At 41.2% G+C, this 17,364-nt stretch overlaps 1 protein-coding gene across 2 annotated transcripts in view; it reads right to left on the minus strand.

Moving 5' to 3' along the window:
* Positions 1 to 17,364, minus strand: part of nf1a (neurofibromin 1a) — a 162,820-nt gene that overhangs the window by 19,982 nt on the left and 125,474 nt on the right. For both annotated transcript variants that reach the window (XM_061073898.1, XM_061073897.1), the window contains exons 36-49: positions 15,097 to 15,529; positions 14,673 to 15,013; positions 14,063 to 14,265; positions 12,320 to 12,513; positions 12,104 to 12,244; positions 10,258 to 10,537; positions 9,865 to 10,079; positions 9,479 to 9,540; positions 9,248 to 9,389; positions 3,663 to 3,764; positions 2,549 to 2,689; positions 2,233 to 2,359; positions 1,781 to 1,912; positions 648 to 783 (exon numbers count right to left, since the gene is read on the minus strand). In XM_061073898.1, coding sequence (XP_060929881.1) covers positions 648 to 783; positions 1,781 to 1,912; positions 2,233 to 2,359; positions 2,549 to 2,689; positions 3,663 to 3,764; positions 9,248 to 9,389; positions 9,479 to 9,540; positions 9,865 to 10,079; positions 10,258 to 10,537; positions 12,104 to 12,244; positions 12,320 to 12,513; positions 14,063 to 14,265; positions 14,673 to 15,013; positions 15,097 to 15,529 — 2,649 coding nt within the window. The remainder of the gene's footprint in view (positions 1 to 647; positions 784 to 1,780; positions 1,913 to 2,232; positions 2,360 to 2,548; positions 2,690 to 3,662; positions 3,765 to 9,247; positions 9,390 to 9,478; positions 9,541 to 9,864; positions 10,080 to 10,257; positions 10,538 to 12,103; positions 12,245 to 12,319; positions 12,514 to 14,062; positions 14,266 to 14,672; positions 15,014 to 15,096; positions 15,530 to 17,364) is intronic.

Below are 17,364 nucleotides of genomic sequence, written 5' to 3' on the forward strand. Positions count from 1 at the left end.
TTCACAAGGAGTGGACTGAGGCTGGAGTCAGTGCATCAAGAGCCACCACGCACAGACATATCCATGACATTGACTACAACTGTTGCATTCCTTGTGTCTAGCCACTCCTGACCCAGAGACAATGTCAGAACTGCTGCACATAGATACTCTATGAATTTGTGTGTGAATGGGTGATTGTAAAACTTTACTGTAAAGCGCTTTTAGTGGTCATCAGGAATAAAAAAAGTCACTATATAAATACAGACCATAAACCATTTTAATAATTGATTATTTCAATCTTCCATCTTAACTTAGAGAGGGAAAACAAAGTTCTTTTGTGTTGGACAGAGCAGTTGTGGAAGGCTATAAATCCTAAAAAAAGGTTTTCCATAACAAGAGACAATTGTACATCAGGACATAAGTCTAGGTCCTCTTCACTTTATAAAGCAAGTTATAATACCTGGCCAGAGAGCAGATAACAGAAAAAAATATGTGAGTAAATTGCATGAGAAAAGGATATCACAACAGCTTGGTCAGTGTTACAATCTAACATTTAATCTAACTTGTGCCAGGCTGAGGCCAAGGTTTGTACCAAAAATATGTAGGATACTTTTTATAGGTACATCAGCCAACTCCATCCTTTGTAATCCTCTCCGTTACTGGCTCACCTGCAGCTGGGATCAGCGATGTGACTACAGTAGGTATCCATGGGTACTGGGTCCATGGACAGATCAGAAATAAGTAGTGACTTCCTGTGTTTGAGGCTGCAGCGGCTTCGGACCTCCTCAGATACAGTGAGGAGTGCTGTACCACACCATAAAAGAGATAGCAACAATAATCATTAATAACATCAGGGCATACTCAAACCAACCACCACCATAAAAGTTAAAGGTTCAGATATTTGTACTATATTCTGTAAGTTAAAGCTCTCCCCTAAAATAAATGACTGTATGCAGAGAGACAAAGTAGGTGTAATTGAGAACCGCAAATAATTTGAACGTTGCTTTATAATATTTTTCAGTAGCAGAATATGATACATTGAAACATAATTTTAATAGTAGATATTATGGATGGATGATGCATATACAGTATGACAGTAAGTGCTTTAAGCAACGTTCACACTGCAAGCCTTACCGCTCAATTCAGAATTTTTCCCAGATCTGATTTATGTAGCTGTTCACATTATCTTTTCAAATGTGGCCAATTTCAGACTCGAATGTGAATTGTGCATGGCCATAATGTGACCCTTATGTGCAAAAGCACAAACAGTCGTGACACGTAGCACACCGTGTACGGAAGTAAACAAGGAAAAGAAGTCTGTAATAAATGCAAGGAGTTTTTAGGGTTTCAATTTTCTTTTGATATGCTTGCCATTACGGACCTCTTATAATACGACCCCTCAAGTTTTGCTTGAACAAATGTGTCAAAATTACTCTGTCTAAAGCCTAACTGTCCCTCCAGTGACTACCTCTGTCACAGCGGTCTTCCATGTTTATTTTCACTGGGGGACTCCTGACCACCCCATCTCTTGTGCAAAATTATGAGCAATGTTGATCTAGACATTGTAGAGTGACGTAAAAGTCGGATTGAAATAGGATCACATGGCTGATCTTTATCTGATTTAGAACTACGTTTAAAAGAGGCTCAAATCTGATTTGAAAAGATCAGATTCCATGTGATTCTTGCTGTTCACACTGTAATTAAACAATCTAATCTAATGTAATTATGCAACTGCGTCACATAGAGAAAAATCTGATCAGGGTACTTGGGGGGCCCGCTGTGTGAATGTAGTGTTACTTACCAGCCAGATAGGCAACACTCTGGGTGTTGACCTCAAACTTGTCACATTTCAGATGTTTACTGATGAGAGTCAAAAGTGTGTGCAGGATTCTCACTGTTCTCGCTACTGTGGTGGGTGATGGGTGTCTGTAGCCTATAGAAGTTAAACACATGAAAACAGACTCTCAGGGACAGCATGCTGATCCAAAAAAGCAATAGTGCTGAAGCAAGACACATTACACCCAAACACAGCTGTAATATCACATACGGCGGTGCTCACTCTAACTGTCTGAAGGTTATTGAATTTCTTTTGAAATACATTACTAAAAAACAGTGATGGCTGCATTGTGTTTTTTCTGGTGTCAACGTGGCTCATGTGAATATGTCCACCCAGTGCCCTAACAAAGACAACAAGGTATTCATTTAACATTGGATGACTGCCATTGAATGTTTATCTCTCAGCAGTTGCTTTACCTTTGAGTAGGTGGCCCACCAGTGCAAAGTTGAAATTGGCACTAAAATTGAGGCCCACAAAATGATCCATCTGCTTACAGTGCCACTCTAAAGGATGTCTAATTTCCATGAAGACTTCTTCTGGACTCTGGAGGAGAAGAGACATATAAAGTAGTGTACTGTGTCAACGATTTAAAACCATTTACTGTCTCAACTACACAATTAAGTGTACTGGTTTTCAGTTGGCATCAAACATCAAAATGTGGGAATGGGTAAGCACTGCAGACCTTGTCCTTCCCAAAGTTAAGGTTAGGCATGTGTTAATGCATTTATTTACCTTGTCGTTGAAGATGCGCATTGTGTCCAAAGTGTGGAGGTTCTGCTCCAGCAGGGCAGTTCCAGCAGAGTACAGATTTACTTCGTCCAGCTGAAGCACAGCTACTGCGATCCAGAACAGAGCTTTGTGCATGGGGGACTCCTGCAAATACACACAGGAGGGCCTCATATGCACAGTAATTCCTAGACAGTGTGCCATCTGTAAACAGAAGGCGACGGTTGTGCTGATATTTTCAGGGACATAAATAAATGGGTTATTCGTTGAGATGTCCACACACGTTTGGGCTCAACCACCACAAGGACTTATGAAACCTGGATTGTTGATTTGGTCATACAAGAAACCTATGGAATTCTGATTTCGACAAGCCGTCCCTCCCTTAAAATAAATAGTGTTGTCATATTGTTTTAAAGCAGTATGCTATATACAATTACAGCATTATTAGTGACTATAACAGATCATGTAAATTTACAAGAAAAAAACATATTCTAAAATTGGTCAAATTTTCACCAAAGTTAGACTATAATGTCATCAGGACGTCCAGAGAGTTTGGTCTTTGCTTCTTGAGTTGTTGCTCTCTATAAAATGTTAAACTGTAATGCTATGAAAAAAACGCCTCGACCATGACTTTCTCTTAAGAAGAGCTAAATGTTTCCGAAATGACACTGCGCTGTGTGTGGGGGGGTTGGAGAGTTCGTCAGCTTGAAATGGAGCCTTGTGTGGCTGAACGGGGGGCCTCCAGCAGGTCCAGTGATGCAGCAGTGGAGTTCATAATGTCTGGTCGTCTACTATACATGCAGGTCTGTGGGACCTTCTTTCTATCTTCTCCAGATGTGAGAAGAATAACTTTGGTGGTTAACTTCTATATATTCAGTCTTGTCCTGTCAATTCCATTTTATTTGCAAATTAGTCAGTAGCAGCTGGCAAAACACCACACATTGAAATAGCAGGTATACAATTTGATAACATTTCAAATACTGCAACAATTTTAAGTCTGAAACTTGAGGATTCAGTTTATTAATTTGTAGTAAGTATTAAGTAAGCACAGCCTACTCCTTTGTACACAAAATAACATCTGTAGTTGTGGCTGCAAGTGGATTTGCGAGTGGTTGTATACCTTGCTCAGAAGAGGCTGCAGCTTGGTTAGAGCAATGACTGTTGCTTCAATTAATACTTGGCTGTTGTAATTGTCCGGTCCCTTCAGACAGCTCTCTAGACCCTGTTATGGTGACATGAAGACAATGGACAAAAATGACAAATTTGCAGTTGTATGTCTCCTCCAAACAGTCAAGTTGCAGGAAAAATTGTCATAAATATGTACTGTAAAGTAAATATGTTTTTTCCAGAGGTGAGGCATTGAGTAATGGCCAGAACATTTTATTAACAGTGTATGGACTGCACAAAATGTATTAATTTGATGTATTAATTAATTAATGTATTAATTTGATCCCTTTGTTCTATTATTTGTATTAGGGCTTTTACAATATAAGATTTTCACTAAACTCTGGTTAAAATAATTCATTTTAACAATATTACAATATCTATAAAAAAGTTGTCAACCTGTTTCATCTTTTACATGGTATATTGCGTATTTTATCTCATTTTTGGCAAATTAATTACTCTCAAAATACAAAAAAAAAAAAGATTAACCTTCAAATCATGAGCAAATATGATAATCTTGTTGTTTCAGAAGTATTCTGTTGTAGATCTCCCGATTTTCTCATTAATGTTTTAATTAATATTTATAATAGTAGCATTGAATTAAAATTGAATAACACTTTTTCAACTATGGTTTCACATCTCTGTCTCCTGTATACACTTCACAAAGACACACATGCCCCTTACTTATGCAGCCGGTGATGACGCCACAGATATTTTAAGTGTATTGCTCCTAAGAGAACAGCTGATAAGGGACCGAATTGTGGTTGGAATACAATTTTACACTTGAATTCAAAATCCAAATTTTAGGCTCAATTATATTTTCTATTTATATGCTTCCTCTTGGCCAAATCATCCACCCCAAAACGTCTCCATCCACTGCTATGCAGATGACACACAGATACACTCCTGATCAAAATCTTAAGACCAGTTAAAAAATTGCATGAATTTGCATTTTGCACTGTTGGATCTTATGAAGGTTCTAAGTAGAGCTTCAAAATGCAAAAAGAAGAAATGGGAACAAGAGACCAAAAGTTGTGAGCAGGCAATTAATTGAAAACAACAATTTAACTCAAATAGGCTGTTCATCAGCTGATCAAAAGTTTAAAACCACAGCCTTTAAAAGCCAAAATCTGTGCAAAAATTTGGATTCCATGTAATTTCCTGTCAAGTAATCCCACTGTGAAGATCTCTTGATGGCAAAGGCAAAAAAGCTCACAGTCTTTGAACATGGTAGGATTGTTGAACTGCATAAAACAAGGCCTCTCACAACGTGCCATCGCTGCTGAGGTTGGACGCAGTAAGACAGTCATTTGCCATCATGATCTGTTGTGCTTTTTCCTTCCATGGAACAATGGAGCTCCAGGTTGTGCAGGGGCGTCAAACAGCAGCTGGCTATGTGGAGATGTTGCAGCGGGCATCCCTCATGACTGAGGGCCCTCGTCTGTGTGGTAACGACTGGGTTTTTCAGCAGGACAACGCTCCAATTCACAATGCCCGTCTGACCAAGACTTTTTTCAAGGAGAATAACATCACTCTTTTGGACCATCCTGCGTGTTCCCGTGATCTTAATCCAATTGAGAACATTTGGGGATGGATGGCAAGGGAAGTTTACAAAAATGGAGTTCAGTTCCAGACAGTGGATGCCCTTTGTGAAGCCATCTTCACCACTTGGCGCCACATTCGCACTAGCCTTTTGGAAACACTTGCATCAAGCATGCCAAAACGAATTTTTGAAGTGATCAACAATAATGGTGGAGCTACTCATTACTGAGTCAGTTTTTGACACTTTAATTTCTGTTTTAGGAGGTTTTTGTTTTTTTTTGAGCTGTGGTCTTAGGGTTAGACTTTTGATCAGCTGATGAACAGCCTACTTCAGTTAAATGTGCAAATTCATCCAATTTTTGACTGGTCTTAAGATTTTGATCAGGAGTGTATATGTACCTTCCGCTGAGACCCCTGAAAGTCACCTAAACCCATCAATCAGATTGAACAATCAATGTAAAGCCTGTTGCCAGTTACCGAGGAGGAGCACGCAGCCTTAGATGCTCAGTTGGAGCCCTGCTTGCTGTTCCAAAGTCAAGGTTGAAAACAAAATGTGGCCGTGCCTTGGGCCATCAGGGCCCCTCGGCTTTAGAATGGCCTACCTGAGGAGATAAGGCTTGCAGAATCAGTGACTTCATTTAAATCACTTTCTAACATCTATTTTTATAGACCTGCTTTCATGTGAAACTGTAATTATATTGTTTTTCTTTTCACCTTTTATTTTACTTGCTCACTTATTTTTATTGTCATTTTCTTGCTTTGTTGTTAAAGCACTTTGTAAACTCTGTTTTTAAAATGTGCTATATGAATAAAGTTTATTATATTATTATTATGCGAGACACTAAACTTTCATGATCTTACAGTTGACATTAGGAAAAGCAATGACAAGAGTGAGACAGAGTGCATCAGTGAAAAAGCAACAGCCAGTGCCAAGAGGGACACAGCAGTTCACTGTCTCTCTTTCTTTGCAAGTATCTCTGACTCCAGAGCTTCAGGATTCAGACAAGAACAACAACAACAATTGTTATTATTCTTTTAACTGTTGCTGCTATCATTAATACATCTTTACATCCATAATCATCATTCTTATTGTTTTTAAGTAGTCAGAGTTGAAACCTGATGATACACAGCCCTTCCTGGTGTCTCTCCTCTCTCTCAAAAATCTTTCTCTTCTCTCCACTCTTTTCCACCCATCTCCGCTCTCCTCCCCATTTTTCTCTGCACAACCCAACCGTTCGAGGCGGATGGCCACATTGAGTCTGGTTCTGATAGGTTTCTTCCAGTTATTTTCCCTCGACAGTCGCCAAAGTGCTTGCTCATTGTGGGAACTGTGGGTTTCTATATAATTTTTAAGGTCTTGACCTTCTATGTAAAAATGCCTTGAGATATTGTATATTATGATGAAGGCTCTATACAAATACAATATTATTTAATTAAAAATTGAATTTGAGGCAATACACAAATTAAACACCAGGGGAACAAAGGCAGCAAAGGAGAAAGCAGACACCCAGTCATCTGGATGCAGCAGGTAGAGACAGGGGAGGAAACATCTCTGCAAGGACTGCCCTGCTTGTGATGCTGAGTGCAGGATTTGTGATGAAAAGGGGCACTTTACAAAGAAATGCAGCTCAACTGGTGGTGTTCATGAAACTACAGAGGCACATATAGAGAGTAAAGAGGAAGACTTTGCTTTCCTGGGAGAAATGCGCTCATAGGGAACAGAGGAGTGTAACAAAATGCTGCAATTGAATGGAGAAGACTGTTTTCAAACCAGACACCGGACAATGGTTACAGCAATTCCAAGCAGCACTTTATCAAAAATATGGGATTCTGCAGACACAAAATAAAGTGCTGTATGGTCCAGAAAATCACAGACTGGATTAAAGGCCACTTTAAATGGAAGCTGAGCTTTTAAAGGAAACAACAGAGCACGACATTTATGTCATTGAGGGACTGACTCAGCCGCTACTAGGTTTCCCTGCAATAAAAGCTCTCACATTTATACAGAGGGTCCACATAGTTCAAGCCCAGCAGGAGGACTTTAGAGACCAGTATCCCCCAGTATTTTTTCGGCTTAGGGAAATTAAAGGAACCCTTCAAAATTGAGTTGGAGCCCGGTGCTGTCCCATATGTTCTTTCACATTATCAAGAGCCCATGTGAACACAAAACGACAACGAGGCAGATGTCAAAGTGTTTGTGGATGCAGTCAAGGTCTTCCTGCTACAGAAGTAAGAGAGACCTCGGCAAAGGGTGGACACAGACTTATCCTTCTTCTTCAGTTGTGTTGGATAAAGTGCTGCAATACAGCCGTGAACTCTTCAAAGACTTTACCACAAAGAAAGTGTTTATACGTATTACTACCAGCCCAAAGTACTCACAGGCGGACTACGAAACAGAGAGTGCAGTGGCTACGATAAAAGGACTGTGAAAAGGAGGAGGTGAGAAACTAAAGGCTTCGATGACGTACAGAGCCACGACTCTGGAAAGTGGGTTCTCTATATGATATTATTATATGTGTATAATTAAAATAATATCAATGATTGATTTTTAATTTCGTCAATACTTCTTTATTGCGACACTGAAGAGGGCCTGTGGACAAGTGGTTAGAGAAGAGGGACATCCGACTGGAAAGGCACTGGTGCGACGCCACGGACTGGCAAACCTAGACCACAGGATGGACCAGACAACGGATCTGTTCAAGTCCAAAGGGCGCGAAAGATGGAAACTCCTTTCCCTATCCCCCCGTCTAAGTGAACCTGAGCAAGGCACCTTACTCCCCTCTATCATCTGCTCCCCGGGTGCAATCCAATATATAGCAACCCACTGCTCTGTGTGGTCACTGCCCTTGTGTGTGTTGTGTTCCGTATGCGGTGTCCAACTACGGATGGGTTGAAAGCAGATGTTGAATGTAGCATGATTGTATGTGCATGATTGATTCGTGATGAATAAAGGAAATCTTAATGAATATGAATAATTAAATTACAGACGAAAACATATTTTTTAGATCCCAGTGACATTGCCCTCTGACTACCAAATCTATTCAGTTCGTCCTTGAGTCAAATAGAAAGTTTGTGCCCAATATGAAAATTTGGGAAAGGCATATCTGAGACATTGCATTTGCAAGAATGGGTCGGAAGGACATCCTGAAAACATACAATTCTTAAAAAACGCCTTTCTTGTTTAATTACAATAAAAGGAAGGTTAATGTCGGAATTAGTGAACTTGGGAAGATGCAAGTGATTTACCTCTGGACTGCTTGAAGCTAGGTTTGGTAAGCCTGAAGAAGCCAGCAAGAGAGTTTTAAATTTTGAAAATATGCAACCTATATGAACCCCCTCCCATCAGCCCTCTTGCCAAAGCTATGGCCATATGAATACACACTCCCTAACAACTGCTAGAAGCCAACTTTTCTGGTAATTGTCTCTGCTTTAGCTGTGTATGTGTCATTTGCAGTGATCGCAGGTAGGTCAGTTAATGACAAGTCAATAACAATAACATCCCTCAGCTATATTTCCTTTTACAGAAGACCTCCCCTTTTAAAGTAAGGACCCTCCCTGATGGGTTGCGGAGAGCTTGACAACTTGCTTAAAGCTGTCACATATGGTGTATAGACTTGCCTTACACTCCTGCCAGAGCGAGGAGTGTAAAACCTTTCCTTAACTTTATGTATTGATGGCTATTGGGACAATGAAGAGGATTTCCACAAATACGTTAAAAAGTGTTTCAGAAAAAAACTTACCAACCTTACCTTTAAGACAAACAACATAAACTATACTAAGCAGTTTTAGTGTAAAAGTCCGCAGGTTCTCCAAAAAATGGTTCTCCACTGATAGCTGCTGAGTAAATCTGCTGGCTATGAGGTGCTTTAAAAAATGAATTAAGTGCTTGAAGTTGACCACAATTTGACAAAACACATCAAGGCAATGGAAATGTGTTCCTCCTCCAGGGTATCCATTGGTCTGACAGATATGGTTGTATAGGTGAAGGTGGGCTCTCACCCGGTCTATGCTGAGCAGAGGGCTTGCCTTGCTGAGGATTCGGATGATCTGCTTGATCTGGCCATGGCTCACTCTCTTACTTATGCAGCCAAAAACCACTAGCGCTCTTGGTTGAAGAGACGGGTTATACTGGAATGCAAACCTAGAATCCAACCACACACAAACACATATGATACACAGTGTAATGTTTTAAGCATTGATGCATTAAAATAGGATGAAGGAAGTTTATACTTCTGTGCAAGCTCTGTCCACTGGTCTAACCACTTGCAGGCTGGGATGTCCCTCATACAAGCCTGAAAAAAGACAAAACGGTGCAAACAGATTGAGAACATTGGCCAGAGTTGGAAACTATCTTAGACAGAAGACAAACAAGTGAGGTGCAGACAAGAATGAGCATGTACATGTTTTTGACAATTGATAATCTAGCGTCAGTCAGCTGTCAATGTGTGGTAAACACAGAAACCACAAAGACAATTACATTAGTATAAATTTGATTTCCTACCTTCTAACACTCACATGCTGGACCATATGAGGTTGTCCTACATCGAATGATTGCACTAAGGAAAGAGTATTATTGAAAAGCCTATGTCGAGTAGGCTTGACTTTCTCTTACTTACCTCCATGATTTCCAATAAGGCCTCAGTGACGGTCTCCAGGGAAGACAGGGCGAATGTCTCCCTCTCATAAGAGCCTGGTGAAAAGGAACGGTCTCTGTAGCTGGAGCGGAAGGCAATGACAGCAGCTGACTTGACTTTGCTGATGCCAAACAGCAGGTAAAACTTTGGCAGAGAGAATTCGGTCAGGCTTAGCCTCAGCACCTGCTTTGTTTCCTCTGGAATCATTAAACACAATAACATACGTTAATTTCCACTGTGATGTGTGTGTTCCCTACTGTTCAAGTGGCTTGAGTTCACAAGCCTCTGGATTGCTCTTTTAAAGTTTGATGCAGGTCTGATACAACAATGGTAGCAGGGTGCTGGCCTAAACACACAGATTATGTCATTGCTCACCACTGAAGTTAAGCTGTGAGCAGGTGCAGAGGGAGTGGATGATGTTGATGACCAAACCATGGGTGGAAGCCCTAAGCGACAGCGGCCCTGTAGCTACCAGCAGGGTCACCACGTGGAACAGGTAGGGCAGGTGGGCTGCAACATCCAGGGAGTTATTGAAGGACAGCATGAGCATGTAGCGTGCCAAGATCGCAATATCGTCCCACATTAGGTGCTGTTCCAGCGTGGGTGTTGGCGACAGGCATGTCTTGTCAATGATCTTGCACATCCGACCAATAACCTAGCAAGAGAGATAAAGAGAGGCCTGACTGAATCATGTGCAGTTGTGTGGTGAAACTTTTTAATTGAATTTGCCCATATTTTACAACTTTCTGGGATTTAATTTGAGTTATTGGTACCCCTAAGATGATTTATCAGTGGTGTAAAGTAGAAAAACTGTCCGCAATGTGTATTTCCATGTCCTCTTTTCTTCCTCTCTCAGGAGCTGCAGACAGAACAGGCTGTTTTCGCCTGCCTCTTGAGCCCCTCCTCTGATTTGCTGACTGCACTTTGAGTGACACAACATATTTACAGTCTGTTACAACAGGATGTTTCTGAACGGTAAGTTACACCGTCCTCATGTATGTTCAAGTTTTAGCAGGATTGTCAGCCAATACGGACTCACATCTACGTAACTTCGTACTGAGCACACCAATACGGCATGTCAGAATAAATAAATAAAACAGTAACATTCTTAGAAGGAACGTGCACGGACACATTCTCTTCCTTGCATACCTCCATGCTGCAGTGTTTCTTCAGTGTTGTTTGTTGTGGTTAGCCTGTGGTAGCTAACAAGCTGCTAGCTCGTCTACATGTCAGCTTGGTGTCCCTTTCGGTGTGGAGGGGGGGTGGGGAGTGGGGGTGGTGGGTTTCAAAGGCTGGACTAGTACTGGCTGGGTGGGGCTGAGAGACGAGTGTGATCTCGAATGACATCATAGGGATGGGAAGTACAAAACGAGACGTTTCGATAACATATTTCTTAGAATGGACTGACTGAAAAAGTCTGCAGAGTGATTGTTTTCATACTTTCAGGGTCCCTACTGACCCCCTTCAAGTAAGAACGGATAGTAAAAGCCCAGAAAATGTATTTTACACAATATGGGCCCTTTAAAGAAAAGTAATTTATTCATTCAACTTGTCACTTGATCTATAAAACAATGTTGGTGCTGAAATAAATTTATTTATCAAATTTATACATTTCTGAAAATTACATACAGAAATATGATGTTATCGTTTCTTAGCGCAGCGGTTCCCCTGTCTTGTTTCCGAACTGCGTTGCTGTTGAGAAACAGTGTCATGATAGCTGTGGAATTAATGTTGTGACAGCGGGTTTTTGAGCTGTTACCACCACAGTTAGCATGGTTGCTAGCACGCTAGCGGCGTTATGAAAGGGCGTTATAACTGTATGTGACCGTACACACATGCCGTTAGTGCTCTAACCAGCCACCGTCAGCCGGACAACTCCGCTGGCTTAACACACTTGTCGCATTTATCATAGATCGTAGTTGTGTTTGGGTTTATTATCATATAGGGAATGTAACAGGAAGTTTGAGGTCCAGAAATTATGTTGTTCCGAAATGCTGTCGTTAGCGGACAAATCACAGCCAAGGACTGTCCCTAGGCTCTCCGAAATGCCCACAGACAGTTAGAAAAATCAGAGGTGCACAACGTCTCTGACAACGTAGAGATCACTAATAGCATCATATTAATTTAAAAAGTATTTCCAGGTTAAGATATGTGGAGAGTACGGGTAACTGTAAAGACATTATTCCAGAATGCAATATGAGCTCACAACTAGGAGTCTCACCTTGCTGGAGACCAATTTGACATTCCCAGAAGCCAGAGCCACTGCAGTATCAGCCATGACCTCTGCTTTGATGGAGCCCAGACCTCCTGTGGCACTTGTCTTAATAAAACTGTCCAACACCACATCCAACAGGTCTGTTATCTGAGGAAACAATGGCAAAGTCAGATGCCTAAACCACAAGACATTTTTTACTCAAACACGGTGTGGTGCACATACCTGGCCCAGGCTTCCCCAGATCTTGGCTTGGATAGAGGGATACATCTGCTTTTCATTAATGGTCATGGTTATGAGTTTGTCCAAAATTGCAGTAACACGCTGGCGCTTGGCATCATCGTTGTGCTTACAGAAGCGAACTAGGTTGAGCAGCCAAGGTGTCATGTACTCCAAGCAGAGATGCTTCAGCTCAATACCTGAAACAGACCGACACAGAGACTTAACACAACTCCCGGTTTACTTTATAACACAAGGTACAGACAAGTTCAGAGTTGTGTTTAAGTTTTGCCTTTTTGTAGATAAACCATTCCTCTTTTGAATAAGAAACATACAAGAGTAATCTGTGTTGGAAAACAGCTGTGTAATATCATCTTAGGTCTGGAGGACCTTTCAAAAGTTTCAGTAAGGTGTCTCCGCGGCGGAAAGACACGGGGGTCTCCGAGTAATGGAAGAGCAACCCTCAGACAGGCGCAGCCCCGGGAGGAACCCGGGGCCTACCGGGGCCTATCGGGGCGCACACAAAACAGACTTTTGCCAATTATGTCCTGGACATTGCCCATTGCCTATTGCCTCAAATATGAATTCAATCCATTTCGCTCGTGTCTTCTGAGGCTGGGACGTTATGTACAGATCTGTGCGGCCGACCACAGCGCATCTTGAGTGCTTCATTTGCTGCTAGCTAGCTATTCCAGGTGTATCCGAGGAAGTGAAGTGCTTCGACAAATATCGTAACTATAATGAGTGTAGTGGGATGAGATGGGGGAAGTTATGGTTCCTCTGACTTAGAGGAACCATAACTTCCTAGAGTTTTTGGACGGTAGACATGCCAGATACCCAAATTAACGTGTAGAAGCATTACAAAAGTGGAATTTTCATAATATATCCCATTTAAGACACAATTTACTAGGTTTGGTCTTATTTATATAATCACAAACACAACCTTGTTCACAACCTTGATGTGTGGGATCACATAATGCTTTAACTAACACTACAATTTCATGCAACTCTCTGTGCTGTGTAATGTCACATTGAAACCTGCTTTACATCATGTATGTGTGCTATTTTAAGGGGATAGTTCAATGAAAAATTTAAATAAGTTTATTATTTACTCACCACTATGCCTATGTAGGGGCTGGTGAAGTGTTTGAGTCCACAAAACACTTCTGGAGTCTCAGAAGTAAACTTTGAAGCAGCCGAATACGATACAATTGAAGTAAATGGTGAGTCCTTCAAATGTAATAAAACAGAAAAAAAACCCATACCTCCATAGTGCTTGTGTGGTGTCATTAAAGTGTCAGCTATCCCTGACTTTATATTCGACTCAAAACGAGGGAATTTATACTGTGTTTCAAGCCAAAAAGTCCACAGGAAGCGGCTTAGCTAGCGGCCATAGTCACACAATGGTGTGTCAGAGGGTCCGCGAATGCAACACGTAGGAAGATATCAGTTGACATTTAGGATTAAAACATGCAAATTATACAATTTCGAGTCAAATATGAATGTCGGGCTTGCGGACACTTGGATGACACAACACAGTATAGAGGCATGTTATGTTTTCTGTTGTTTTATTACTACTGAAGGACTCACCATTGACTTCAATTAATTCTGCTGCAACAAAGTTTACCCCTGAAACTCCGTTAGTGTTTTGTGGACTCAAACACTTCACCCACCCCTCCATTGGCATAGTAGTGAGTAGATAGAGTACATTTTCATTTTTGAGTGAACTATCCCTTTAGGTGGACGTACTGGACTTGCTGAAGCCTGAGATGCACTCTTCCAGAAACTCCAGTGTTAGATGGGGCTCATTGGCAGCAAGAGTCTTGCTGATGGAGACTATGAAGAGGGTGTTGTTGGCTGGGATGCAGAGGCCTGACGTCTCCAACAGCTGGCCCTCTATCTTTAGGTTAAAGGTGCAGGTCAAAGCACACAACAGATTGTAAGCTGCAGACCTGGATGTGAGAAAGACAATAAGTCAGGTGTTAAGTTCATTACATGTCTGAAGTTATTTTGGGCATGTAGAATAACCTCACTTACCTTGTGTGTCTACATTATTAGGAACACAAAAGGTAATTTCATATTTGCAGGGCAAAACAGAAGTGATATGACATGTTGGTACCTAAAATTCCTGATACAAAAAATACTACTAACTAGGCGAGCTTTCTCTGGAAAGAAATTGTTTTACTATTAACAACAGTTAAGAGTGCAGAAGAAAATAAAACTTTTTGGGGAAAAAAAGAAAAGAAAATGGTTTCTTAATCAAATGGTTTAGAGTATCCTTCCCTTTGTAGCCCCACTTATTCCATTAAAGCTGTTAAGACAACTTGGGGAAAATATCTACTTGCCCTACATGACTGACCTGAGGCTGGGGTCAGAACTGCCAAGGTTGAGCAGAGCAATGTTGAGCAGAGTTCCAGGAACATCTTTTGGACGGATCTTGGTGTGCTGTGGGATAGAGTCGGGCTGCGACAGCTCCCAGCGTGTACGTATATGGATAATGGACTGGACGATGGTGTCACACTCCTGGTGCATGAATGTAAGAGGTGTGCCCTGATTGGCCATTGTGAGAGTGAACTGGCTCTCATCCACGAGACAAATCTCCTCAATCTCTGAAGCATAGTAGACATCATTGAGGAAGACTGGTTGGCCAAGGACACGGGTTCGCTCAGCTGAGGTCACCTGAACTGCTGTCGAACCCACCTGATTAACAAGAAAATATGAAAATATAATAATGTTGAAGTATTCAGCACCTATAATTACAACGGTTATGGCTTCATCCTCACCTTTATTGAGACCTTGGTGTCTTTATGGGCCAGCTTGAGGGCATTATGGAACACTTTAAGATCTTCCTCCAGAGTCAGTGTTGCAGCAGGCAGCTTCTGCTGGTCAGGTTCAATATGCTCGGCCAGCTTAGCTGGAGAGTCAATAAACTGGAGTCGCTTGCTGCCCTTCAGGCCTGTCAGAAGCCGCTCGTGGTACTTGGTATACTCTCTCACCCATGTATTGCAGTTGTAGACATAAACAGCTGCTACGTTCTCATAAGCAAAGCCAGGAAAGACCACAAACCACTTAGATAGGAAGTCAGTCTTGAAGCGATTGCTGGGTCCTACATGAGTTAAGTCTACTACTATCTCATAGGGCTTGGCATAGTAGGGTTTGAGGGTAAGGAGGACGTGATAGATGAGCAGGTCACCATTGATTTGCCCTGTTTTGAACCTAAAGAAAGGAGATAAATAAACACAAGACAAACTCAAATTTAAATTAAGGCCTTCTTTACTAAATGAATTGCATGTTTAGGTGAGTGGTGAGTTTGTACACATGAGCAAGACCAAAATTGCAAGATTTTTGTTTCTTGTAAGAGCAATTTAGCTTCTGTGGTATCAAACCAGAGACCCTGAAATAGCAAGACCAGAAAAAAATCCCAAGATTTGGATTAACTTAACAACATCAGTAGCAATGGTTGTAACCAGGAAAGACAGAAACTCAACCACAACTACAGGGCTACACAATACTAAGCAGCTACCCCAAAAGCCAAGACAAAGTGAAGGGGATGACTGTCCTATAGATGATTGATCAAATGAATCATCGATCTACACATCCGGCACAGTCCATACAACTAACCGTAGCCACCTTCCCCATGCCTACCGACAAGTCTGAAAGTACAAGCTGAGCCACAGGTGACATTCTTATGCATTCCACAGGTTGATACAAAACTTAAATGGCCACGACAATTCATCCACATCACCAGTGAAAAGAAAAGAGGAGATCGACCAGAAAACCAATCAATCAAATCAAATCAATTATACCTCATTGTTCCCTTAGGGAATTTTTTCCTGGGCCCAAGTGGTACTGCAGCTACAGTGGCAGGCAGTACAGATAGAGTCCTGGTAATGGTCATCTAAATAAATAAATGAAAGCTTCAAAAGCAGCATTGATAACTATTACAGACGGGGCAGGTATTTCACCATTTCTACAGGGTGGATCTGGCCACATAAATCTGAGATCACCAGGCTGAATTTATCTAATAAAATGTTGTCTTCGCTTTCAGAGACATATGAAGAGTTAAAAGACATGAACTCATAACTGAGTTTATCGATTCAAAATTATAACCCAGAGGTGGGACCAGGAAGCAAAGTTGCAGTCCTATACACGTGTCTGTGCTACCTTTAGACCAGTCAGACAGCCAAAACCCCACAGAGTTATTTCACATAAAAATCTAATCACAATTAACACAACCTCTGCAAAAAAGACAATAAAACATCTTTATTGAATGTGGATTTTAAGATCATTGCCATCCAAGGCTCAGTAAATTAATAAATCTCAATCATAATAATGATTTACTGTCTCTCAATGAGACCTGGCTGCATCGAGAAGAATGTATCAGCCAAAATAAATGTACACTCCGTAGACATGTAAATACTCACATTCCTCTAGGCCAGTGATCATCAACCTTTTCAAGCTCAAGATCACTTTTTAATTCCAAACGTAAGTTGAGATCTACCACCCTGATATCTTCCAAAAATCTTCTCAACAGCTGATCAGGTTAAGATGCAGTTCTGAAGAGGATCATGGTGAGGACGGCTACAGGCCCTGCTGGCATCAGTTCCAGACTACTCAGGGATTTTGGGGAGCAGCCCTGTGAGGTGGTTTTGTACATCTTTAACTTGAGCTTCAGTCAGAAGAGAGTCCCAGCCCTGTGGAAAACCTTCTGTGTGGTCTCTGTACCAAAGACTGCACACCCCAGGGAATCAAACCCCTTCAGGACGGTAACCTTGACCTTTCACCCGACAAAGACCTTAAAGAGGATTATACACAAGCACCTCCACCCTCGGGTCGATACAATCATCCTGTACCACTGCTTACTTTATTTCTATACAGACAATATTTGTTCTGTGGTGAAAGGTATATTTTATGTACATATTCTATATTTTTTCATTTACATTTGTTTAATTCTGGTTACTTCTTTTTCTATACCTTACAATGTTCAGGTACACAAAGAGTTGAAAGGACATATAATATAAAGTCAATTTACCTTGAACAAAGCAAAAGCA

Source organism: Limanda limanda, chromosome 6 (genome assembly GCF_963576545.1).
Source record: "Limanda limanda chromosome 6, fLimLim1.1, whole genome shotgun sequence".
In the NCBI taxonomy this organism is placed as follows: Eukaryota; Metazoa; Chordata; class Actinopteri; order Pleuronectiformes; family Pleuronectidae; genus Limanda; species Limanda limanda.